The following is a 23,584-nucleotide window of genomic DNA, read 5'->3' on the forward strand; positions in this document are numbered from 1 at the left end:
TTCCTCCCCGAGCGAAGAGGTTCCGGGAGAAGCCTGGGCTCCCCCAGCTTCTCGGGTGGAGGGAAGGAGTGAGTGGAACTGGTCCGGTTGCTTCCCTCCCGGATGGAAGGCGGGTCCTGGCTCCCAACCCCGCGCACCCTTGCGGGCAAGGACCCCCGGAATACGGGGACGGAGCTCCCGCCGCGGAGCCAGAGAGCGTGTGCCGGACGTCCTGGCACTGGCTCCTTACCTGGGCGGCGGCGGCTCCGTTTCCCCCATTCCTAAACTTGGGGGACAGACTTCACAGTGGGGTTGCGAGTATTAAATGCCCGCACAAGAGGACAGGTAATGACTTGAAGTTCAAACTGAGATCACGATGAGCTTTAACGGAGAAAACGACTTCACGTCGTGGTCCTTGGAACATTGCTTATGATGGGCTGTGGTGGGCTCGCGGCGGGGAGGAGAGGGCAGGGGAAGTGTTGGAAGGGAACTCACCTTGCAGGGGTCTTGCGGGCCCAACGCATCCTACCATGTGTTTTCCTATGGCCGGCGAGCTCAGAGTGTTGTTTTGTGTTTTCGTTGGTTTTAAAAAATTAAGACTGATGTTTGATGATACATGAAAATTATTTAAGTTCATATAATCAGGCTAGATCTTAAAAGTTCTCATCATGAGAAAAAATGTGGCGCTATGTGACGGGTGTTAACTAGACTGAACTGTGATCCGTTTGAAAATATACACAAATAGCGAATCATCGTGTTGTACGCTTGAAACTAACGAAGTTATGTGAAATATTCCAGTGTCTATAGTTTTTTAAAGTATCTACTTATTTGGGGGAGAGCACAAGCGGGGGAGGGCAAGGGAGGGGGACAGAGGATCCGAAGTGGGCTCTGCACTGACAGGCCAAGAGCAGAGAGCCTGATGTGGGTGGGGCTCAAACTCACGAACTGGAAGATGGTGACCTGAGCTGCTGTCACTCAACCAACTGAGCCACCCAGGTGCCCCATCTAGTGTCTGTAGTTTTATTTCAACACCAGCCATGACCAGTTGTATACATTTTATTTATGCCCACTTTTGCACGACAACAGCAGAGTTGAGTAGTTGCATCAGAGGCTATATGGCTGGCAAAACCTAAAACGTTTACCATCTGGTCCTTTCAAGGAAGTTTGCTGACCCCTGAAATCTATATTCAGAAGGATGTTCAGAGGCTGTTTAAAAAAACACAGTGTCGGGGGCACCTGGGTGGCTCAGTCGGTTAAGCGTCTGACTTTGGCTCAGGTCATGATCTCGTGGTCTGTGAGTTTGAGCCCCGCGTGGGGCTCTGTGCCGAGCTTAGAGCCTGGAGCCTGCTTCGGATTCTGTGTCTCCCTCTCTCTCTGTTCCTCCCCCGCTCTCCTTCCCTCTCTCTCTCAAAAATAAATAAACATGTAAAAAATATTTTTTTTCAATGTTTATTATTTTATTTTTGGGACAGAGAGAGACAGAGCATGAACGGGGGAGGGGCAGAGAGAGAGGGAGACACAGAATCGGAAACAGGCTCCAGGCTCTGAGCCATCAGCCCAGAGCCCGACGCGGGGTTCGAACTCACGGACCGCGAGATCGTGACCTGGCTGAAGTCGGACGCTTAACCGACTGCGCCACCCAGGCGCCCCATGTAAAAAATATTTTAAAAAATACAGTGTCGGCCTATGAAGCTATAATCTTAAGAAAATGAAGAAAAGAGTATAAAGATTTAGATCTACTCCAAGAAGTCTATAAACTTAAAAAAAAAATAGGTTGCAGAACACTGGTGAGAAAAATGACCCAAAATTTGGAAATAAGACCCAAAATGGAACATGTCCTCCCAGTGCCATAGCCATCCAAGGACTATTTAAATCCCCATAGGGATGAACATTTGATTTTGCAATTTACTAAGTGTTCAGATGCAGACATTACAAGTAGATGTTGTGCAGACACAAAACATTTATATCCAGTAGAAAAAATAACTTCCAAAATTGTATTTCTTATCGCCCTATAGGACATGAACCAGTTTTGTGTCTAACCTAGAATCATACTCTAACACTCCTCTTTAAATGCCTATCAATATCCAGCTCCCCGGGGTGCCTGGGTGGCTCAGTCGGTTAGGCGGCCGACTTTGGCTCAGGTCATGATCTCGCGGTCCGTGAGTTCGAGCCCCGCGTCGGGCTCTGGGCTGACGGCTCAGAGCCTGGAGCCTGCTTCTGATTCTGTGTCTCCCTCTCTCTCTGTCCCTCCCCTGTTCATGCTCTGTCTCTCTCTGTCTCAAAAATAAACATTAAAAAAAAAATTTTTTTTTAAATCCAGCTCCCCAAGACGTATTACCACCTTACTGAGGGGGAACCCCTCACTGATGGGTTAATACAGCTTGGTTACATGTTCATTCCAGATCTAGCATCGGACTTTTAACATTTTGAAGATTATACTCTGACAATACATATGCTGTGATTCTCTACATATTTTTTAAATTATGCATGTATATGCACATGTACGCACATGTAGTTACATCAAGAAGGGACCCAAAAGGGGCGCCTGGGTGGCTCAGGTGGCTAAGCGTCTGACTTCAGCTCAGGTCATGATCTCACGGTTTGTGAGTTCGAGCCCCGCATCGGGCTCTGTGCGGACAGCTCAGAGCCTGGAGCCTGCTTCCGATTCTGTGCTGTCTCTCTCTCTGCCCCTCCACTACTCACACTCTGTCTTTTCTCCCTCTCAAAAATAAATAAACATTGAAAAAAAATTTTTTTGAAGGGACCCAAAAGATACCCACTCACCAAACTATCGAGGGGGTTACCTGTTAGGTACATAGGAGGTGGAAGGCTCTTGCCTTTTCTTCTGTATGCTTGTGTATCATGCAAATCTGTTTTGTTTTGTTTTGTTTTTGAGAGAGGGTGCAAGTGAGCGAGGGGCAGAGAGGAGAGAGAGAGAAAGTGGGGCTCATCTGAAGTGGGGTTTGTTTTTACTGGAAGCAGGGCTCAAACTCACGAACCATGAGATCATGACTTGAGCTGAAACCAAGAGTCAGACACTTAACTGACTGAGCCACCCAGGCACCCATCATGCAAATCTTTTACAAGAACAAGTTCACACACTACTTGGATACTTCCTTCAATGTCACTGAGCCAGGGACGCCTGGGTGGCTCAGTCAGTTGAGCAGCTGGCTTCGGCCCAGGTCACGATCTCATGGTTCATGAGTTCAAGCCCCACATCGGGTTTGCTGCTGTCAGTGAAAAGCCTGCTTCAGATCCTCTCCCCACCCCCCCCTACTAGTACGTGCTCTCTCTCAAAAATAAACATAAAAAAAAATTTTTTTAATGACACGGAGCCAGAAACCCTAATGCATAAAAGCTCATGTGTATTCACCAGAGAACCGAGCTGCAAACTATTGTTTCAGCAGTGGGCCCATGGCTGGGCCCTGGGTGTCACCCCTGTGATGTGTCAGAACGGGGGTCTCAGGGACGGTTGTGATTAAGGACACTGGGCAGCAAGCATGGTGTGGCAGGAGACTTTGGGTCTTGGCCAGACCTTGAACCTTACTTCTGGGGCAGAGAGACAGGAAGGAGGCCATGGGAGTGGCCAAGTTCATGTTGTCCTTCCACTTTAGTTCCTGGGAGTGTTCATGTCCCTCCACACCATTTCTGCCCGTTTTTCTGGATTCTGTGGTTGAGAGTCCTGGAGTTTTCACCTCTTACACGTATGGAGGAAATGTTTTCTTCTTGCTTGGAAGTGTCCCTGCCCACTTAGTCTCAGTACTGGATCTCACTCTCAGTATTGACTCCTTCACTCATGGCCGTGAGCACTTGAGCCGGCACTCCCTCTCTCTACCTCGAACTTGTGCACAAAACAGGATTTATGCCACGAGTCTCACCTGGGACTCCGGGAAAGGACAGAGATGATGGGGGTGAAAGTGCTGCGTGCTTGAAGGTGGCAGAGAAGGGCAAGCTGGTCAGCATCAGGCCCCTGAAGAAGAGGATAGAAGAGCCGGGTGCTCTCTGGACCTACGGAAGGCCCGGGGAAGGTGCCAGAACAGTTATGGGCACTCTCTCACCTCTTCCCTTCCCTTCGTTCCTCCCCATTAGGGGATGGAGCAGATACTTGGGGCTTGCAATTCAGCCCAGGCCTCCTCACCTGGGAATGCCCTCCAGCTACCCTTCTGGGGCCTAGTCTCTTGTTGGCCGAAGACTTGCTGTGGACCTGCGACATGCCCTTCCGCCGTTCCGAGCCCCGGCTCTGTACCAAGTACCCACACTGCCTCCTCTGTGGCACCGTCGAGGGGACTCAGCGAGAAGGTACGCAGAAGCGTACACGGTGTGCGGGCAAGATGATGCGGGACGCTGTCCCTTCATCAACCCGATGAAGCCAACAGGCTCCTGCTGGCCTGCACCTGTCACCCTCCAACCTCCCTTAACTTGGGAGCTCCCCTGGCCCCTCATGAACCACTCCTCTATTGGCTGGAACCAGCCTGGATTCTAGAATCTTGTCCCCTCCAATGTCCTTGTGGCCCTGGAACCCCACCGCTATTCCACTCTAGAAAGAGAAGGGCCAGCTGCTTCTCCTGGACAGTGTCGGCTTGCTCAACTCCGCCGTCTGACTGGAGTCTACGCTGCCGCCAGGATGCGGTGGCGGGACCGGCTGGCTGTGCTCTTCTTTCCAGAAGGCATGATGCTCACTGTGGCCTCACTGATGCTCTTCCTTGTACACCTGAGTGTCTTTGCCAGCGACGTGCACAACTTCTGTGTCACCCACCACTACGACCGCATGAGCTTCCACTACACGGTTGTCCTGATGGTAGACCGGGGCCGGGGCTCAAGGGCGTGGTCGGGGGAGGTCCAGGGGCTGACGGAAACCCCGCTGTTGTCTCAGGGGGCCACTCTCCCACCGGATGGGGCCTACAGTTCTCCCAGGTGATCGGCATCTGCTGGGCCGCCATGGGGTCACTCTACGCTGAGATGACAGAAAACAAGTTTCTTCGGTGCTTTTCCCTGACCATCCTGAGTGAGTGGGGGTGGGGGCTGGGCTAAGGGGGAGGGGGAGCTTTGGATCCCTGAGACCTGGCAAAGAGCAGGCAGGGAATGCTGATGGGGGCTGTCTCCTCTGCCCAGTGCTAAATGGAGCCATGTTCTTCAACCGCCTGTCTCTGGAGTTTCTGGCCATCCAATACCGGGAGGAGAGTCACTGAGGCCAGAGGACCGGGCCGAGAAGGGGGAAGGAAAAGGAGGCTTCGGTGTTTTAATAAAGTCTGTCATTTATTTCCACCTGTCATCTCCTTCGTGGGGAGGAGGGTGGGAGGCTGGAGACCCAGGGTAAGCAGGTCAAGACAAACGTTTGAACTGCAGGGGCCCCAAGCCCAGCCAGCAGCCACTCTAGTGGACTTGGCTGGGCCTGGGATCTTAGTGTCTCAAGCTTGAAGGAGAGGAGCGGAGAAAAAAAGCCCCCAGGCCTCCCCACCTCAGGCCCCCCAGGTCCTAGGCTGGCCCAGCTCCAAGCAAGGGCTCAGGAGGGTCCCACACGGATGTGAGGGTTCATGAGCGGGTCCAAGTTGGGATCGCTGTCAGCTGCAGCTCGGCCCAGGCGAGACATGAGGGCAAGGAGAGCCAGGAAGCCCAGAAGCCCCAGGAGCAGCAGCAGCCCTGCCCGCTGGAGCAGGGTCAGCGGCCGCTTGCGAGACCCAGCCCGGCTCCTAGGGGGACGAGGGGAAAGGCAGGTCAGGTCCCCAATCCCTGACGGCCCCTCAGCCCGGAGAGGAACCCCAGTCACGACACTTGTCTTCTGGCCCTAGGGCCACCATTCCTGAGCTTTGTTTCTTCATGCGTGCAGGGTCAACCCTGCACCTGCCCGTTACACAGGTGACTGTGCAGCTCAAACCAGCTGAGGCAACAACTTGTTCTGGAAACTGGAATGTGTCAGGCATGGTAGAGTCACTAAGGTCAGCTGGTGCCAGAGCAGGAAGGGGCCTCAAAGAGCCCAAGTTCAAGCCCCAGATACCTAACGGGCAAGGAAACAGCCCGCGAGTAGAGCAGACCCAAGACTCCTGCTGCCAAGCTGCGGCCTCCCTGCACAGCCCAACACGAGGTGTCACTGCCCAGAACAGGCCCCTTTTGTCATGAAACCATCACGCCCAGGGCCTCTGGCTCTCACTTCCTCCCCTCCCCCTTCCTGCCATGCTGCCCCACCTGACCCTGTGTACCTGAGCAGCTGGGCCAGCCAGCCCAGGGCAGGCCGGCGACGGTACTTGTCATCGTCACAATCCCCATGGAGGCCTGGTGAGCGGTCATCGTCCCGCGTGTCATACACCTTCCTCGGGGCTGAGGCTGCAGGGGCAGAGCCACCGGTATCCACAGGCTCAGAGAAACTGGCCTGCAGCAGGGTGGGGGGTGGGGAGGGCAGGAGCTCCTTGCCCTCTCAGCCTGACAGAATGTCTCAGAATCGTGGGGAGGTGATGGCCATGTAAGAGTGAGAGGGGAGGGCCCCCCCGGGGAGGACTCTGGAACCCTGAGCTCCTTACAAGCCAGCCCACTCCCTTTCTATCCTCCTCTAGACTGGACAGTGCCCCGGCTCACCGTGAGTCAAGGGCTCAGGGCTGCCCATGTGGATCACCGTGTGCTGCTCGGGCCGGCTCGGGGAAGCGGGGGGCCGGGGGACTTGGCTGTAGAAGGCTGGGGCGGCGGAAGCGCTGGCAACCTCCTCTCGTTCTGGGGCACCACTGGCTATGGCAAGAAGAGAGCTGTCAGCAGAGCAGGGTGGCGAGGGCCCCCAAAGGCAGTGCGGGCCACCGCTTACCATTAAAACTAGACCAGTCGGAGAAGTCAGAGGTGTTGACGGGCTCGGGTTCCGGGCTCACCACTTCATCGATCTGGAGGAAGGAGCCTGTGCCATCGGCCTGCCTAATTATGTCCCTCCCCACCCATCTGGCCCAGGTGGCACCCAGGGCAGATGGTCAGACAGACAGACAGATTCTCACCAGAGGAAGGCCCAGTCCTGCTCGGGCCCAGTTGACCGTGGCCAGCTTCTCTCTCAGTGCAGAAGCCACAGGGCCAGCCAGGTTGGTCGGGGGGAAGATGGGGCCACTGCAGCTGGGGCACTGGTAGCCAGCAGGCGCTGTGTTTCGGGGTAGCTGGGCGGCACGTTCGTTGAGGCAAGCCCAGTGGAAGAGGTCTTAGGGCCCATGAGATAGGGGAGGAGAGGCAAGAGGAAGAAGACACTTAGAACCCCTAGCCCAGCAAAAGCCCCCAGCCTGCTCTAGGGACATAGGCGCACATACACCTAAGCCTGCAGCCTTCCTGTCCTCACTTAGGTCCATTTCAGCAGTGTCCCCTAAGACTTGAGCCTTCTTGGTCACCACTGACCCAGTCAAGGTAGATGCTACCAAGATCCCCAGCCCACTAGGAGGGAGAAGCCCACCAGGGTGGGAAGAAGATGCCAGCGACCCTTAAAGTGAGTCCTCTCTGAACCTGCACTGAACACAAGATCCTCGGGCTAACAGCTAATCAAGAACAGTTTCAGAAAAAGTTCCTAAACACACACAGGCACAGGGATGCATGCACACACCCACGGACACAAATGTACGCGCGCTTGTACACCTACAGTCAAACACAAGTACCGTCCCCTGTATCTGTACTCGTGGGCACACTAACTCGCACACGTACACATCTATACATTCACGTTTGCTAAAATTCAAGCACTGTCACCCACACATACTCCTGCGACCCCACAACGCACCTGTGTTCGTATGTTCACACGATTTACCCGTTTACTCGTCCCCAAGTACTAAGGAACCCGTTAACACATGTAAAAACATAACCCACGTTAAATTCATGGATATAGATACACACATACACACAACGAGAAATACGTACACGGAGCTCTCTTGCACTCGCTCCTTCAAAAAAGTGGAACTAAGACTCCTACACCGCAGTCAGGTCAAGGTCACGACACATGTGACTGCTGACTTCTTCTTGCTGATTTACTGTGGGAAACTCCCTTCCTCTCTCCCTTCAGCTCACTGTTGGTCCAGCCAGCTACTGCCCACAGTCATGATGATAACCACAAGTTTGACCGACTCTCCTTCAATCCTCAAAACGGGCAGGTAAGCAACGAAGAGCTTTAGGGGCGCCTGGGTGGCTCAGTCGGTTAAGCGTCCAGCTCTTGACCCTGGCTCAGATCATGACCTCACGGGTTCATGAGTTCGAGCCCCGAATTGGGGGACATCAGTGTGGAGCCCGCCTGGGATTCTCCTCTCCCTCTCTGTCGCTTCCCCACTCTCGCGCGCTCTCTCTCTCAGAATGAATAAACTTAAAAAACGAGAAACAAACAAACAAAAAACCCTAGGAGCTTTAATATTTAGGGCAAAACACTGAGGTCTAGAAAGGGAAAATGACTTGTCTGAGCTCGCATAGCAGGTAAATAATGTAGCAGGGCTAGAATTTTGGGCTCCAGCCTCCCAAGCTTGGGAGGGGGTGGTTTCCATTGCCCTGCTGCTTAGAGAGGCCCTGGAAACTGGTCACCAAGCTGGGCCTGTCCTGCTCCCTCCCAAGGTGCTCAGGCCTCACCATAACAGACGAGGCGGGTGGTCTCCCGGTTGGCCAAGGGTATGTTGCACAGTCGGCAATTTGGATTGTAGTCGCTATCTTGGAGCCACTGCAGATAGGACTGGACGATGCACTGCAGAGGGAGAGAGAGGTCACAACTGGGGCCCATCTTCTCAAGGCCCAGCTGCTGGTCTCTCATCACAAAGGAGAATCATCCTTTCTTTTGTCCAATCAATAAACATTTATTGAGCCCACAGTGTGCTAGATAGAGTCTGTCTTAAGGGCTGGGGATAGAGCCGAGAACAAAATAAACCAAGTTCCTCCCCTCCTGGAGCTTCCATTCCAGCCCAGGCCCTTCAGAGATTTGGAGAAAACCAATACTGCCTGCCCACCCAGTGCCCTGCGCAGCCGCTCCCATGAAGGACGCACCTTGGCGTGATTGGCTACCAGGCAGTGCTCGCAGACGTTGACCCGGTGTTCGAAGCAGAACAGATTGGTCACCTTCCTCTTGGGGCACTTGCAAAGTCCCATATTCGACCCTGAGAAAGGAGTCTGAGTTAACAGAGAATTCTGTTGTCCGCCACTACGAACTCACAAGCCCAGATGGTTTCCACTCTGAACTCCTCTAGACACCTCTCATTATCGCCCCAACCCCCAATTCCTGCCCACTGCCCCGCTACATCCCTGGCCACGCCCCCTGAACAAATCCCGCCTCTAGCGACCCCCCATTCCTCCTGGATCCCGCCCCCCGCCACGTCCCTCCATCAGCGTCTCTCCGATACCAGCAGCCCCGCCCCCAGGGGCTCCGCCTGAGCCCCACCCCCTCCAAGCCCCGCCCCCACGTTCAATACAGACCCCGCTCTTCGTGTTCCCGAACGACCGCCGCACCGGTCCCGACAGACGCGAGAGCTGGCCCGAGGCGCGGAAGGACAGACACCGCGCTCAGCCGAGCTCTGCGCTCTCTACCCCGGACCGCTCTGATTATCCCTCCGCTGCCACGTCTCTTCCGGGTGCGGCGCGCTCTGATGACGCTAGCCTGCCACTGGCCCCGCCCCTGCTGACGCTAGACGTGAAGACGGCTGAAGAGGTGAAAACTGAGCACGGCGGCCCTCCCCCCTTGCGTCACTTCCGCTTCCTCCCAGCCAGGCGGGTAATTTGAACGTTTCTGTCTCCGTCGGCCCTCCGGGTTGGCGCGAGCCCTGGCGGCGGAGACCGTGGCGGAGATCGAGACCAAGGCTAATATGTCCGAGAGGCGAACGCGGTCCGGAGGGGCCGCCCAACGCTCCGGTGAGCGGAAGGCGCGCGGGAGCTTGGGGCCGAGCCGTTTGAGGGACGGAGCCCCGTGAGGAAGGCCCTCCCCCCACCGCCCTAGGAGGCTCCTTCCCGGGAAGAAGCCCCAAAGGGCTTGTTTGGGAACTTTCTCTCGCCCTCTCCTGAACTTGTTCTCTAGACTCTGAGGTTTAGAGCCCTCCCCTACCTCCTAACTTTTTTCTCTTCCCAGGGCCCAGGACCCCGTCTTCTACTCAGTCTCCGCGGAGGTCCCAGCGGAAATCAGGCCCTGATCTCCCCAGCACCCTCCCTGAAATCTGGCCCAAGGTGAGCCCGGGATTCCTCAGTTTCTGCCTCGGAGGCCGGTGGAGTAATGTGTAGTTCATGTTCGCTCCTCTTTTCCAGGCATCCCCTGCGGCTCCTGTCAGAAAGCCCATCGTTTTGAAGAAGATCGTAGCCCATACCGTAAAGGTGAGGGCTAACAGAAGGGTTGTGGGTTGGGAGCCAAAATTGGGGGTGGCTAAGCGATCGGTTATTACTGTCTCCACAGACCCCATCTGTGCACACGCCTCGAAGGAGCCCAAGGGTGAGTTCATTTTCATCTGCTTAGTTGAGTGGGGAGCACTCTAGAAATGGGGCAGGCATACTGGCTGCTCCCATCTGCCCAGGTAACTGTTTTGAGGTACCGATCTTCCTCCCGTTAGGACGGGGTTACAGCCTAACAAACCTATCGTAAGTTGAAAATATCCTAAGCCAGAAATGCATTTCATACACGTAATCCTTTGAACGTCATAGTTTGGTGAAGCTTGCCTTAAACAGGCTCAGAACACTTACGTTAGCGCGCCGTTGGGTAAACCATCTAACGCAAAGCCTATTTATAACAAAGAGTTGGATACCATTTAATTTCTTGAGTTCTGTATGAAAGCGAACAATGGGATGGTTGTACGTTCTATCCATTGTTTACTCTCCGTGATCGCGTATCGGGAACTGCCTGACGAGAGAGTATCTTACCCCGTATCACTAGCCTGGGAAAAGATCAAAATTTGAACTGTGATCTCTGCTGAATGTGTATCAGTTTTGCGCGGTAATAAGGTTGAAGAATTTTGAGTCCGTCCATCAGTAAGTTGGGAACCATCTGTATTTGGAAACATGTTGCCTTTGGAAACCTACATACATCGCCCGTGTTGCGCACTCTTTCTGGACTTAATAATACATCGTGGCCTTGTGGCGTTCTAATAGTCTATATTGTTTTCCTTGAGGAACTGAGCTGTGTCCCAACTCTTCCTCCTCCTTTCCAGTCTGTCTGCTCTGTTTGTGAGTACTGGTTGGTGTAAGAGAAACGTACAGCATTTGTCCTGGTTCAGCAGGAGTTACTAAGGGTGTTTCATTAACAGAAAACCTGTGCCTGGGGATGCAATAAATGGAAAACGCTAGCTGCCTTTTAGGAGCACATGGAACTCCCAGTCAGGCGGGGAGAAAGACCGATGAGCAAGCGATAGTAGCCTGGTGTGCTGAGAACTGCAATAAGAAAAGTACTAGAGGTCAGGAAGGCACCTAACCCAGACTAGCTGTCCCTGCGATTGTGTCACAGAAGAAGGAAGGTTTCAACTAAGTCTCTAAAGACAGTAGTGTTTGGGCACAGGAAGCCGTGTTTGCCGCGACCTCTTAATTCACAAAATCCCGAGGCGCGCAGAAGGGCAGCTTGCTCAGTGTGCCTTTGGCGATCTTGTTAGGGGATGGAGCAGGCTAAGACAGAGCAGTTCCTGAAGCATGAAAGCCACACTCGGGAGCTTGGGCTCCATCCTTGGCACCGCAGGAGCCTTTGGGGAGTCGGTAGTCCCCGAGGCATGCTGGCGTGTTTCAGAAAAATCCCTCCTGGGTCTGGGTGGAGACCGGGTTGGAAAAAGCCTGCTGCTGGGGACCCGAGGCCAGGTAGGAGGACTTGACTGAAGTGACGTGGCGGGGGCCTGAAGGAAGGGAAGGGCAAAGTGATGCTCTGCCCCTCGGCTCACCACGTGACCATCCCATCACACAGGACTCGGCTTAAAGGACACCTCCTGGAAGCCTTCCCTGATCACTTGTACCCTGCCGCTGTTGTGTTTCTCTTCGTAGTTCTCGTTAGGCCTTACAGATACCTGAGAATATTTGCGTGTGGTCTTGAGGGCGGGGACTTCTGCCTCCCCGTGGTAATCCCTCATTCTTGTTGGTTGAACGATAGGTTGATGATATACTGATCAAAACTGCAAGGATTTGGACGGCTGTTTGGCTGTAGGGAATGAGGAGGAAGTAGTCTAGGGTGACCCCCATTTTGTTCGGCATCCCCCCTTTTTTTTAGTTTATATGAGAGGCAATGCAAGTGGGGGAGAGGCAGAGAAGGGGGGGAGAGAGAGGGGGAGAGCGCGCATGCACAAGAATCTCCAGCATGCTCTGCGCTGACAATGTGGAGCCCAAAGCAGGGCTTGATCTCACCAACCATGAGATCATGACCTGAGCCGAAATCAAGAGTCGGATGCGGGGCGCCTGAGTGGCCCAGTCGGTTGAGCGTCTGACTTCACCTTAGGTCATGATCTCGTGGCTTGTGGGTTCAAGCCCAGCGTTGGGCTCTGCGCTGACAGCCTGGAGCCTGCTTTGGCTCCACTCGTGTGCTCATGCGCGCTCTCTCTCTTTCTCTCTCTCTCTTTCTCTCTCTCTCTCAATAATAAGCATTAAATAAGAGTCGAGTGCTTAACTGACTGAGCCACCCAGGCACCCGTATTCAGCATCCCCTTTACTAAGACTCCTGGGGCAGATTTCTAGTGCTTGTAGCTAGGAAGTGTCTCTCTTGATAACCAACATACTTCTGTTAGACCACAAGAGTGGCGGAATTTGTCCTGTTTCCTACCTTGTCTTGGCTGCCAGAAAGCTCAGTGTGGAATTTTGTGTACATTTGTTCAGTGAGCATTTATGGAATGCCTGCTGCACGCAGGGCTTTGCGGAAGGTGCTGGACGTAGGCAGGGTCACCCAGACGGACGAAGACCCCTTGCTGTCAAGAACCTCATATTCCAGTTGGGGTGATGGTTGACCAGTGAACAAGCCAAAATCCGAGAGTGGTGGCTGCCGGACGAGATAGGTCAGGGTGGCAGCAGTAAATCGCAGTGGTAGGGGGGGCTGGTCTCTGCTCTATGGTAAGAAATATCTTCTCTGAGGAAGCCGCGGTTGAGCTGAGAATAGAATTTTTAAGGAGCCAACGCGTGGACCTCTCTTCTTTTTCTCTCTTGATTGTTTTAAGTTTATTTCTTTATTTTGAAGCAGGAGAGGGGCAGAGAGAATTCCAAGCAGGCTCCACCTACTTAAAATTCCAACCCACCCCCAGTCCTATCTTGTCCTGTTTTTTTTTTTTCCGAAGCGCTTAGTACTTCTGACGTGCTACGTGATTTTTCCCTGTTCGTTAGCTCTGTCTTCCTCCCACGGGAACGGAAGCCCCATGGAGACCGGGTTTTCTCTGTTCTACTCCCTGTTCTCCCAGTGCCTAGAACGGGGCCTGGAACGGGGCCCGTGACCAATAGGTACTTACTGACTGGATGCACATTTTAGGAAAACTCTTGCCAGCTGTGTGACATATAGACCACAGAGGGCACAGGCAGAAGCAGGAAGAGAGGTCAAGAGGTTACTGCACTGGTCAGGACGACCCGTGATGGACGCCTGCATCAGTAGAGGTTGGCCAGCTTCTGGTCACGTGTTGTTTGGAGACAGAGCCGACAACACCAAGTGGTGATAAGTCCTCTTGCGTTACAGAAGTGCACTCAGAAGCGATGGCAGGTTGTTCTTCTCCTTCCCAAATTTGTCTCAAGGTCTGATTTGTTGCTCGTCCTGTCTTTTCCTTTATAAGTGTTCTATGCGTCTTTCCACACTGAATCTCCTCGGACCTTTCTGGAAGTAAGTAATAACAGCTAAGTAACAAGGAGTTGTTCTCTCTTCTGCCCTGGTACAGATTGCTTTTTTCTTGGAGAAGGAAAACAACCCTTCTAGCAAGGAGCCTGCTAGGGAGGAGCCCTTCAAGACAAGCAGTGTCCCCATCACCCCCACCCCTACTCCTGTGCTGTGCCCCCTGAATGTCGAGTCCAACTCCAGGGAAGACCTGGACGCCAGAGACTTGGAAATGTCTAAGAAAGTCAGGCGATCCTACAGCCGGCTGGAGACCCTCGGCTCTGCCTCCACCTCCACCCCAGGCCGCCGGTCTTGCTTTGGCTTCGAGGGCCTGCTGGGGTCAGAAGACTTGGCCAGAGTCTCACCTGTGAGGTGTTCAAAGTTAACCGAAGTCCCCAGGGTCCCTGTGAAGCCCTGGGCCCCAGATACCACTCTCCCCGGAATCTCTCCACCTGCTGTGAAAGAGAAACGAAAGAAAAAGAAGGTTCCGGAGATCCTGGTGAGTGAGGGGCAGGGCATTTCCTCTGCTGGCACACGGGACACACTGGGAGACATGCCGGGACTCAGGCTGGCCTGGGGCTCAGCACCTGCAGGGTATAGGTAGAAATGCCCTGGCCAACGTGCCCCTTTCCTCACTCACCTGTCCCCTCCTCCCCCCCCCCCCCCCCCATTTCTCTTCCTCTAGAAATCAGAGCTGGATGAATGGGCTGCAGCCATGAATGCCGAGTTCGAAGCTGCTGAGCAGTTTGATCTCCTGGTTGAATGAGATGTCGTGGGGGCCGTATTCTCCCCTCCCTTGTACATAGCTCCTCCTCCCTGCAGAGAAGACACTTGGGGTCCCCTCCCCTGGTCTTGTTACCTGTGCATGTGCCGTCACCACACAAAGCCTGTCCTCCTCTGAAAGCTTGTGCAGCGGCGACAGCATCTCAGGAAACGTACTGCTGTCCCATGTCTATTCTAACCCACCGGCCTCTCCTTCCCTCCCAGGGGAGTCCAGCCAGTTTCCACACCAGGGAGTAGAGATTACTGGCACAGCCAGAGGAGGTGAAAGGCTGGGGTTGCAGGTGAGAGAGGACCTGGGCCGCTGTGGGGGATTGAGGCTGCTCTGCATCAGCCGCACCGAGCCTCAGGCATCCCCCCCACCCTGCATCGTCTTCTCCTGGGGGTTTGGTTCCCGGCCACGAGCCCATCTGCGTCAAGAAGCTTGGGCTCCCTCTCAGATTCTGTAGATGGTCCAGGAGAGAATTCTGAGGAAGAAGCTGGACACTGTAGAGTTTTACATTGTGAAGGAGGGAGGGAAGCCTCGGTTGGGTCTGAGACCATAGCTCTTACTATGAAACCTGTTCTGTAGGTCTGCTCCGCTGCTGAGACTGTTCAGTTAAATGCCAGGCTGCTGGGGGCCAGGAGGGTGCGTTTTTCGGTGTGGCCATTAGGTGCCACAGGAACTGAGGCCCGGGCCTCGGGGACGCCTGCACAGGGCCGGGAAGGGGCTGTGGTGGGAGGTGCCCTTATCGTCGCTTAGCCTATTTCTTACAAAATAAGTGCAGAGTCTACTCCACTGTAGAGGGAAAACAGGGTCAAGCAATCCGAATCCTAGTCCTGCTAGCGTTTTGCAGCTACACCCATAAAGTTCTAGGAGGTGCCTTTTCGCCTGCCAGAAAGGCACAAGGGTCAGAGGCAGTTTTAGCTTCCTTAGTGTCTGCTCACACGAGAACACTGCCTGACGAGATGTTAGGAGCAGATGGGGCGCGCGAGCGTGGGTGTGTGGTCTCATTGTTTCTGGGGAGCCCTGCTCCCCTGCTTCTCTTGGTTCAGTGCTGGTAAAGAGCATGCTCTCAGAGGCTGCCCTCCCACGATTTCTGCCATACGTCTTCTGACGTTTACGGGGCCGTGGAGGTAGAGGGGAGATGCACGCATGCTGGGTTAGGGTACTTGATGATCCGGCGCGGGCCCGGTGGGCACCCGTGAAAGCCCTCAAAAGGCCTGGGAATCCCGGGCTTCCTGTTCAACACTTCGTGCTTCGTCAGACCCTGCAAGCAAGCCCCCTTGCTCGGACGGGCCCGGACGCTCCAGAGCTGGACAGCTAAAGAATTCTTGTCCTCACTGGCTGGTGGGGTGGGACACGTGGGAAGTGTCTTAGCAGAGTCGAGAGTAGCCAGGTGCTGTGCTGATGGCATCGTTGCAAATTCTCGCTGTTCCTGAAAAACTAAGACTAGAGTTTAAGGGGAAATTGTGTTGTCGTTTTAATAAAAAAAATTTTTTTGATTACAAAGTTTCTGCTCATTCGTAGACTGCTGTTTTTATAGAGGCAGAGGCGAGGGTGGGAGGCCCAGGAAGCCAAGCCTTCTTTGACCTCTGTCACCAGGGTTGTCCCCTTGTGCAGGGGACTGCCAGCCTGGCCTCTGGTGGCCCCGTGATCACTGCTCTGCTCTCACATTTGTTTTTTTCTGTCCAGTCAAGAACAGGCCCTTCAAGGCAGGACTTGCTTCTTCAAGGCAGGACTGCCTGGAAAGGGGGCCTCCAGGGAGCCCCAGCCCCTCCAGTCCCAGGAGGAAAGAGGTGGGGCTGCTAACAGCTTCACCCGGTGCCTGGGGACCCGCTCCTCACAGAAGCCGGCCTCTGTTCCCCTGTGAGGCTCCTGCGAAGGAGCCAGCTTCTCACATTGGCCCAGCCGCCGTGCCCTACGACAGTAGGGGCAGAGCCTCCTGGGGGCTAGTCAAAGATACAGGTTCAGTTCGCCCATCCGGCTCAAGGACGCCCAGGGACGCGTGTGCCGCTTGATGGCCTGTGACGCGAACTAGTCTCCCTTCCAGCTCCTCTTTAGACTTGTCCTTGCCTCCTGGCCCTTAGAACAAATTAAGGGCTTTAACTCCTTAAATTCAGGGTGCCTGGGTGGCTCAGTTGGTTAAGCATCCGACTTCGGCTCAGGTCATGGTCTCACTGTGAGTTCAAGCCCAGCGTCGGGCTCTGCTGTCAAGGGGCCCAGGGGGTCATCTGCAACTCTGTGCTCGCCCTCGCCCCATCCCATCAGCCCTAACCTCAGCCTCCCTCTGTCCCAAGGCCATTGGACAGCACTGGCCTGGCAGGTCTAGTTCCTTTTAACCTCTCACTTCCAAACTCCACACTGGGGCCAGACTCAGTTTCCTAGAAGACAAAAATAGCCCGTCTCTCCCTTGCTTAAAGCCCTTTACACAACTCCACTTCTGAGTGTAACACCCAAAAGAATGGAAAGTAGGGTCTCGAAGGGATAAAAGATAATCATTCGTACAGACCATCGAGAGGCTGGCTTTTGTGGTGTCACAGCGTCTCCTGCACTTGTTCCCCGGTATCCACACGGTGTAGACACTTGGCAGGGGGATCAGTTGCGCCTGCCTCTCCACTCCCAAGGCCCTTGGCTTCCCCCCACCCCCCCCCCCCGTGTCTCCTTGTCCCCCCCACACTCCTACTTACGGCCCAGACGACCCACAGACACACAAAGGTCTCTCCATGCCTCCTTGTCACCTGGGGGCCACAGCCAGGCCAGCTCACACTGTGCCCTGGTGGGAGTGCCCTTCAGCACCGGCCTGCCCAAGCCGCTCCCTCTTTTGGATCGCTCTCCCCGTGCCAAGATACCCCATTTCCTATGGACAATCATGCGTCACATTCACGGCGGAATCTAGCTGGAGCTTTGAACCAAATGTGTGGCTCCCTTCTTTCGTGGCTGGGGCTGTCGACAGGCTTCTGTTATGGCACATCTCCCTGTGTGTGCTGCGCTCACCTGGGAACCTGGGACCTTCCCTAGCCCCCGGGGGCTTTTCCTGGGCAGAACCGGATCACCTATCTGTGTGCTCTCGGGACCCTGCCCAGACCTGTCCCACAGGAAGCAGCTCGGCACAGTTTACTGGGGACCACTAACTGCAGAGTAAGCTGCGTTCTGTCACGTTCATGCCACTGATTACTGACCTTTTCTTATACTTGGGCCCTTGAGGCCGCTTCCAGTTTCGCCCTTTGGTATAAATCGGCTACTCTGTGTAAATTATTTTTTATTTCCATGGGAGTCGTGTCTTTAAGCCTCATTACCAAAGCAACCTTACCAGGGGCAAAGGTCCCGGCTAGTTTTGTAGATCTTGTTATACGCTGCCAACTTCCCCCAGGACACAAATCAAACCCAGTGACAGAGCTACCCGCTTGGGAGCGCTGGTATGACTTTGGAGAGTTACAGGAACTCCTGCAGGATATTGCCAGCCACGAAGGTTCTGTTTACATCATGTGGACAGGAATTATAATATTTTAGGCCACCTGGAAAGGCTCAATGTACGGCAGAGAGGACTTCACATAGGATCCCTGCCACGACCCATGGGCCTGTCAAAAGCTCAGACGGAGCTCGGTATGAAGGACACACGGGAGGTCACTATTTGCCTTCTCATTGGATTGTCCTCTATCACTAGGCCAGCCGATGTGCAAGATTCTGGAAAATCTGAAAGTGAAAAATGGCGACAATTCCGTCTATTGACTGAAGACTTTCTGTCACCTGGGGGCGGGGGGCGCCTGGGTGATTCAGTTGAGCATCCGACTTCGGCTCAGATCATGATCTTAGGGTTCGTGAGTTCGAGCCCCGCATCGGGCTCTCTGCTGTCAGCACAGAGCCCGTCTCCCTCTCTCTGTGCTCCCCCGATCGCATTCTCTCTCTCTCTCTCTCAAAAATAAACACTGAAAAATATATATTTAAAGACTTCCTGTCACTTGGGGAGAAGCTGCTAGTAACATCACTTCGTAGAGACAGATGCATATTTAGGCTCAGGGATGTGAACCCGTCCACGGGGGTCCCGGGGAGGTACATCTGCTCAGCAGAGAAAAGAGTGGGGTTCAGCTCAGATTACAGAGCAGGGAGGGAACAGGAGGGGGGTGAACAGCACGGGCAAGAGTGGCGGTGGGGGCAGCTCAGGCTGGTGTTGGGAAGTGAGGCTCCTGGCCGGTCTGAGCAGAGACCTGTTCAGGGACAGTGGCGTATTAAGGGGGTTGGAAACAGGGGTGTACATAAGAGAGGGTCTTGAATGCCACACTATTTGTTTCTCGGTGTCTCATTGATAGATGATTTCTATGCCCAAAACGGGAGGGATTCTCCACTTTTTTACAAGCTTCTATAGGATTCCTTTCAACAGGGTGCCCGTCACGCCCCCACCCCCTATACCTTGCATTTGCAAGGGTTCGGTTTCTAAACTATTACCAGCATGTAGCATGTTGCCAGATAAAATGCGGGTCACCTAGTAAAATTTGAATTTCAGATAAACCATGAATCATTTTTTAGTCTAAGTATTTCCCAAACACTGCATGGGCCATACTTACGCTTTTAAAAGTATTCGGTTTCATGTGAGATTCAAATTTCCCTGGTACCCTTCCTTGTGCTTTATTTGCTAAATGTGGTAATCCTAACTTTGAGGGGTCTGGTTTGCTAGACAGAACTGGTGGTGGAGGCTCTCCAGACCGGAGGCTACGTCAAGAAAACCAGACAAGGGGCGCCTGGGTGGCTCCGTCGGTTAAGCGTCCGATTTAGGCTCAGGTCATGATCTTGCGGTTCGTGGGTTCGAGCCCCGCATCAGGCTCTGGGCTGACAGCTCAGAGCCTGGAGCCTGCTTTCGGATTCTGTGCCTCCCTCTCTCTCTGTCCCTCCCCAACTCCCTGTCTCTCTCAAAAATATATAAACAATTAAAAAAAGAAAACCAGACAAGGCTGGAAAGGGGGAGACCAGCAGGATGGCGGACGCGCCTCACCAACCGGGCTTCTGTCTCCTTCAGTCTCTCAGGGGCAGACGAAGAGCCCACTCTACACCCGTGGTGAAGCCAGAGGTGCAGCCTGTTGAGAAGCAGGAGCCAGAAGACCCTCAGGTCTCCGGGGAGCCAGTCTTAGAGGTGACAGGAAGCACCAGGGCCTCCCAAGGCAGACGGCAGGGGTGGCAGGGAGGGTGGCAGGTGGCTGGAGAAATGCTTCCCCTGCCGGAGAGGAGCTCTGGACTGCCGGCCACCAGCCCCGCTGTCTTGCTCTACGGTGTGAGGGGACCCAGTCTCCCTGGCCGCCAGCCTTCTGCCCTTCAGTCACCATGGAACCTTCTCTGCCAAAGCCGTCTTCTTCAGAGCAACCGCGGAACTTGCAGCCAGAACCTACCGTCACATTCCTGTTTATACTCCTGAGCACAGCGGAGCCCAAGGAGTCCAAAGACCCTGAGGGGTAAGGCTGAGTGAGTGTGTGCAGGGGAGGGAGGCAGAGGGTGCTTCTCTCTGTTAACATTCAGACCTGGGCCAGGACTCGGCCCTGAGATGCGCAGACCTGGGCCTGGGCCTGGGCCTGCCCTCCTCCCCAGACCCTCCCCCAGCCTCTAGACCCTCTGGTCCAACCCTTGCTGCGCACTCTTCCCAGGGACGCAGAGATCCAGGAGGACCAGTTCCTGGACAAGGAAGACTGGGGGGCCCGGCGGACCTCACAGGAAATCAGCCATTTGCACAATGATTGCATGAGGTGAGCTGGGCCGGAGCAGGTGGGGGCGGGCGGGGGGACAGGGCTTCCCCGCTCCCCCGCCACTGAGGTCAGGGCCTCGGGCTTGACAGCGGTGGGTTTGCACCCTCGCGTGCCCCTCCTCCTTCCCCTCTTCTGCCTGCTCACCGTTCTGCACTGGATGACCTCCTCACTGGCCAGCAGGTCCCCTCCCTCCCCAGCATCGGTGCCCTCCTTCTGTGTGAGCGGAACCTGCCCCACAGGTGCAGGAGGCGACCACTCTTTCCTATCGGGCAACTGGGTGCCCGCATGCCTGGTCAGCAAGGCTGCCTGCAAGGGGACCCCCACCTTTAACTGTCCAAGAACTTGAGGGAGCAGTTTGGTCTGTGGAGCAACGGGGGTGGGGCTCTGTTCTCTGGGTGCCAGGCTCTGGAGTCTGTGTAATTCCGTGGCCACTTGGCCCTCCGTGGTGATGCCAGGGTCAGACCTCTGCCTGGAGACAGGTGGTTTGGGGGGTGGGGCAGGGGGACACATTCCCTCCGGGCTGCACGTGGGCTCCCATAGCACAGATCCGAGGGGTGGGCACGTTGATTCATACCCAGAGCACTCGGGCCGGGCTACTTCCGGGGCCGACCCTCTTGCTGGCCTGGAACCACACAGAATTCTGTCATGGTCCCCGCTGCAGCCCAACAGGCTGGGATGGCTAGCCTGTGGGACAGAGCAGCCGGCCCTTCTCCTGCTGGAGAAGAGGAAGACACACTCTTCATTTCGGTCTGGGTCTCCTGCTGTGAGTCACTGGGGGGGGGGGGGGGAGAGGAACCCGCCCCCACCTATGGCTTTGCCAGGACAAGAGGACCCTTGGTGAAAGCCCGTTCCCAGGTGGCCTTTCCAGGTCACACAGCCCAGGCAGGAGACGCGTGTTGGGCGCTGCGGGGAAGCTGCTTAGGACAAGAGCCTGGGGGCTGACGCAGGTCCCTTTCCATTCTAGACTTTGGGAGTCACTGAGCACCATCCAAGCAGACAACCTGGCCCTGGGGGAGAAGCTGCAAAGGCTGGTGAGCCCCTCAGCCCGGGACCCCCTTTCTTCATTGTGCCTCCCCCTCCTCCCTGCCTCCCAGCCCAGCTAGAGGGCCTCATAGCGGGCCTCAGACAGTCCTGTCCGGGGTCAGTACCCACCTCTGGGCCCTGCAACCTTTTGTTCCAGCTGAACTTGTCATATAAGAGCCTCCAGGAGGAAGCAGAGGCCCTCCAGGAGGAGGTGAAGGCCATCCACGAGGGAGCCCAGGCCATCCAGGAGGGAGCCCAGGCCGATCCGGAGGAGGCCCAGGCTGTCCCGGAGGATGCCCGGGCCGTCCAGGGGGTGGCGCTGTCCCCGCTGCCCTGACAGCACCCCTGTGGCACGTGGGGAGCAAGGGCAGGCCTTCCCAGCCGCTCACTCAGCTCCCCTTGCCTGTAGCAACCCAGCTCCCAGGAGACAGCACTCGTCCTGCAGCCTGGTGCTCCCGCCACCCACAGACACCAGCGTCAGCCCTGGCCAGGCCCGAGGCTGGAAACTGGTCGTCTCCTCGGGAAGACGTTCCAGCAGTTCCTCTGCAGGTCCCAGCAATAAACTTCTCCGACGTTGAGCAGCCACTCCCCGCGTGTTTGTGGGCCCTGGGAATCAGGTAGGGTGGGAGGTCACCAGCTCCAAAATGAGCTTGGTCCCTGGGCCCCCTCTAAGACACCCCCCCCCCCCCCCGCCTTGGTTCCCTGGCCCTGAACTCCCATCACCCTGGAAGAGGTTCCAGGCCTGGTGGTGTCAGCCTCAAGGGCAATGTCCCTGTGATAAGCACTGGGGTGGGACTAGAAGCACCCCCCCCCCCCCCCCCCCCCCCCCCCGCCAAGGATGGAGGCCACAGGTCTAACTCCAAAGGGCAGAAAGAGACTAGGGAAGGTCTGGAAGAGCCACTACCCACCTTGCGACCTGGGATAAGTCTCTTCTCCTTTATGAGTCCAACCATGGGCAAGGGTGGGGGCTGGTAGTGGGAGCTCCACAGGGGTCCAACACCTGACACTCGTGAGACCTCTTGCCCTACAACCATGGGACTCTTCCTGCCCTGGCTGCGGCTGGCTGCCTTCCTGTATGACAGGAGCATGGTTCATTTGGTTTGGTGTTCAGACTCCTTAAAGAGGGGCGCCTGGGTGGCTCAGTCGGTTGATTTCAGCTCAAGTTCGTGGGATCGAGCCCGGAAGTCGGGCTCTGCGCTGGCAGTGCGGAGCCTGCCTGGGATGCTCTCTCCCTCTCTCTGCCCCTCCTGCGTGCTGTCTGTCTCTCTCAAAAATAAATAAACTTATTTTAAAAAAAGAGAAAAACAACTCCTTAAGGAGGAAGAGGACAGAGCCAGCAAGATTGATGAGGTTCTTGGGGTGACTGTGGGGCTCGTGGGGTCCGGAGCCGACGACCAAGAAAGACAGGACCCGTGGGCAGGAAGAGCTGCCCCGGGACCCTGAAGAGAGACTGGTTAAAGTCCAGGGGAAGTTTCCAGTGAGATTTTCATATGCTAAAGACTCAAAGGTTACCGGAGGCCTAGCTATTGTCAAGCTAAGGCGGTTTTCTCTCCAGCAAATCATTAGCATTAAGACTGTAAGGAGTTTCTGGAGAAACGTTTTACTCTGCTGCCTCAAGTATTTATTTGTCAATGGGCTGCTGGTTAGAAGGAAATTGAGTTCTAGCTGCCATTTCTTTCTGCCTTTGTTCCCCACCTCGCTATGGAGGGGTGATGGAGACTTTTAGGTCCTTCGGGACTCTAATCTCTATCAGTTAACCATCTGTTTTTCCCCTTTCCTTTGTTCTCGGGCAGCCAGGAGTGCCCAAGGAATGTCTCACAAGTCCCACCTTGGTGGGGGAGGGGGGTGTTTGCGGCCTGTCAGCTTGCCTCGTGCTCCCTTCAAGATGATGAAACCAGTTTAAAGGAGGATACAAGAAATCGACACGTGTGTGTGTGTGTGTGTGTGTGGTCAATGGGGGAAGCAGGAGGAATCCTGAAATAAGATTGCTATTGCTAAATTAGATCAATATTGGTCAATATCCTATAGAACAGTGTTTTTCAGGGGCACCCAGGGGGGGTTCAGTCAGTTAGGCGTCTGACTTCGGCTCAGGTCATGATCTCACAGTTTGTGAGTTCGAGCCCCGTGTCGGGCTCTGTGCCGACAGCCTGGAGCCTGCTTCTGATTCTGTGTGTGTCTCTCTCTCCCAAAAATAAATATTAAAAAAAAAAAAAAAGAGCAATGTTTTTCAAAGCCCCATGACCCCTAAGGGTGATAAAATGTACTGGGCAGAAATTCTCTAGTATGACACGAAAGGACCGGGGCCATCTTTCTGCCTCATACCCACTGCAGGGAACACTAACCGAGAGGATGGAAATTCAGGTTTGCGGCCCCTCT

At 54.9% G+C, this 23,584-nt stretch overlaps 3 protein-coding genes across 6 annotated transcripts; 2 read left to right on the forward strand and 1 right to left on the reverse strand.

Annotated features, from left to right (window-relative positions):
• The first annotated feature begins 4,603 nt into the window (after positions 1 to 4,603).
• On the forward strand, positions 4,604 to 5,231 carry TMEM262 (transmembrane protein 262). Of its 2 annotated transcripts, none has more exons than XM_047876985.1 (3): positions 4,604 to 4,777; positions 4,885 to 4,984; positions 5,092 to 5,231. In XM_047876985.1, the coding sequence occupies exons 1-3, from the start codon at positions 4,604 to 4,606 to the stop codon at positions 5,166 to 5,168; spliced, it is 351 nt and encodes a 116-aa protein (XP_047732941.1). In that variant the 3' UTR covers positions 5,169 to 5,231. The 2 variants fall into 2 exon arrangements, with proteins under 2 accessions (XP_047732941.1, XP_047732942.1); XM_047876986.1 differs by having other exon boundaries at positions 4,604 to 4,765.
• ZFPL1 (zinc finger protein like 1) lies at positions 4,771 to 9,529 on the reverse strand. Of its 2 annotated transcripts, none has more exons than XM_047876982.1 (8): positions 9,373 to 9,529; positions 8,947 to 9,056; positions 8,539 to 8,650; positions 6,951 to 7,144; positions 6,770 to 6,842; positions 6,550 to 6,696; positions 6,177 to 6,300; positions 4,771 to 4,933 (listed from the first exon to the last, which is right to left on the reverse strand). In XM_047876982.1, exons 2-8 carry the CDS (start codon positions 9,046 to 9,048, stop codon positions 4,924 to 4,926), a joined length of 762 nt encoding a protein of 253 aa, XP_047732938.1. In that variant the 5' UTR covers positions 9,049 to 9,056; positions 9,373 to 9,529; the 3' UTR covers positions 4,771 to 4,923. The 2 variants fall into 2 exon arrangements, with proteins under 2 accessions (XP_047732938.1, XP_047732937.1); XM_047876981.1 differs by lacking the exon at positions 4,771 to 4,933 and adding an exon at positions 5,217 to 5,669.
• A 48-nt stretch (positions 9,530 to 9,577) lies between these two features.
• Positions 9,578 to 21,786, forward strand: CDCA5 (cell division cycle associated 5). Of its 2 annotated transcripts, XM_047876969.1 has the most exons (10): positions 9,578 to 9,804; positions 10,019 to 10,113; positions 10,192 to 10,257; positions 10,337 to 10,372; positions 13,758 to 14,192; positions 19,468 to 19,581; positions 19,791 to 19,897; positions 20,087 to 20,185; positions 21,150 to 21,216; positions 21,366 to 21,786. In XM_047876969.1, exons 1-10 carry the CDS (start codon positions 9,759 to 9,761, stop codon positions 21,543 to 21,545), a joined length of 1,245 nt encoding a protein of 414 aa, XP_047732925.1. In that variant the 5' UTR covers positions 9,578 to 9,758; the 3' UTR covers positions 21,546 to 21,786. The 2 variants fall into 2 exon arrangements, with proteins under 2 accessions (XP_047732925.1, XP_047732926.1); XM_047876970.1 differs by lacking the exons at positions 19,468 to 19,581; positions 19,791 to 19,897; positions 20,087 to 20,185; positions 21,150 to 21,216; positions 21,366 to 21,786 and adding an exon at positions 14,379 to 15,965.
• Positions 21,787 to 23,584: the final 1,798 nt, after the last annotated feature.

Source organism: Prionailurus viverrinus, chromosome D1 (assembly GCF_022837055.1).
Source record: "Prionailurus viverrinus isolate Anna chromosome D1, UM_Priviv_1.0, whole genome shotgun sequence".
Lineage (NCBI taxonomy): Eukaryota > Metazoa > Chordata > Mammalia > Carnivora > Felidae > Prionailurus > Prionailurus viverrinus.

Bases quoted from the DNA above. Each gene is read 5' to 3' on its own strand.
- ZFPL1 (XM_047876981.1), bottom strand. From the start codon at position 9,048: ATGGGACTTTGCAAGTGCCCCAAGAGGAAGGTGACCAATCTGTTCTGC. The intron at 6,843-6,950 runs GTGAGAATCTGT...TCCTTCCTCCAG, and splicing joins CAGGACTGGGCCTTCCTCTG to ATCGATGAAGTGGTGAGCCC. The intron at 6,697-6,769 runs GTAAGCGGTGGC...TTCTTGCCATAG, and splicing joins CGACTGGTCTAGTTTTAATG to CCAGTGGTGCCCCAGAACGA.
- CDCA5 (XM_047876969.1), top strand. From the start codon at position 9,759: ATGTCCGAGAGGCGAACGCGGTCCGGAGGGGCCGCCCAACGCTCCG. The intron at 10,114-10,191 runs GTGAGCCCGGGA...CCTCTTTTCCAG, and splicing joins TCCCTGAAATCTGGCCCAAG to GCATCCCCTGCGGCTCCTGT. The intron at 19,582-19,790 runs GTGACAGGAAGC...TCTCTGCCAAAG, and splicing joins CCGGGGAGCCAGTCTTAGAG to CCGTCTTCTTCAGAGCAACC.
- TMEM262 (XM_047876985.1), top strand. From the start codon at position 4,604: ATGCGGTGGCGGGACCGGCTGGCTGTGCTCTTCTTTCCAGAAGGCATG. The intron at 4,778-4,884 runs GTAGACCGGGGC...TGGGGCCTACAG, and splicing joins ACTACACGGTTGTCCTGATG to TTCTCCCAGGTGATCGGCAT. The intron at 4,985-5,091 runs GTGAGTGGGGGT...TCCTCTGCCCAG, and splicing joins CTTTTCCCTGACCATCCTGA to TGCTAAATGGAGCCATGTTC.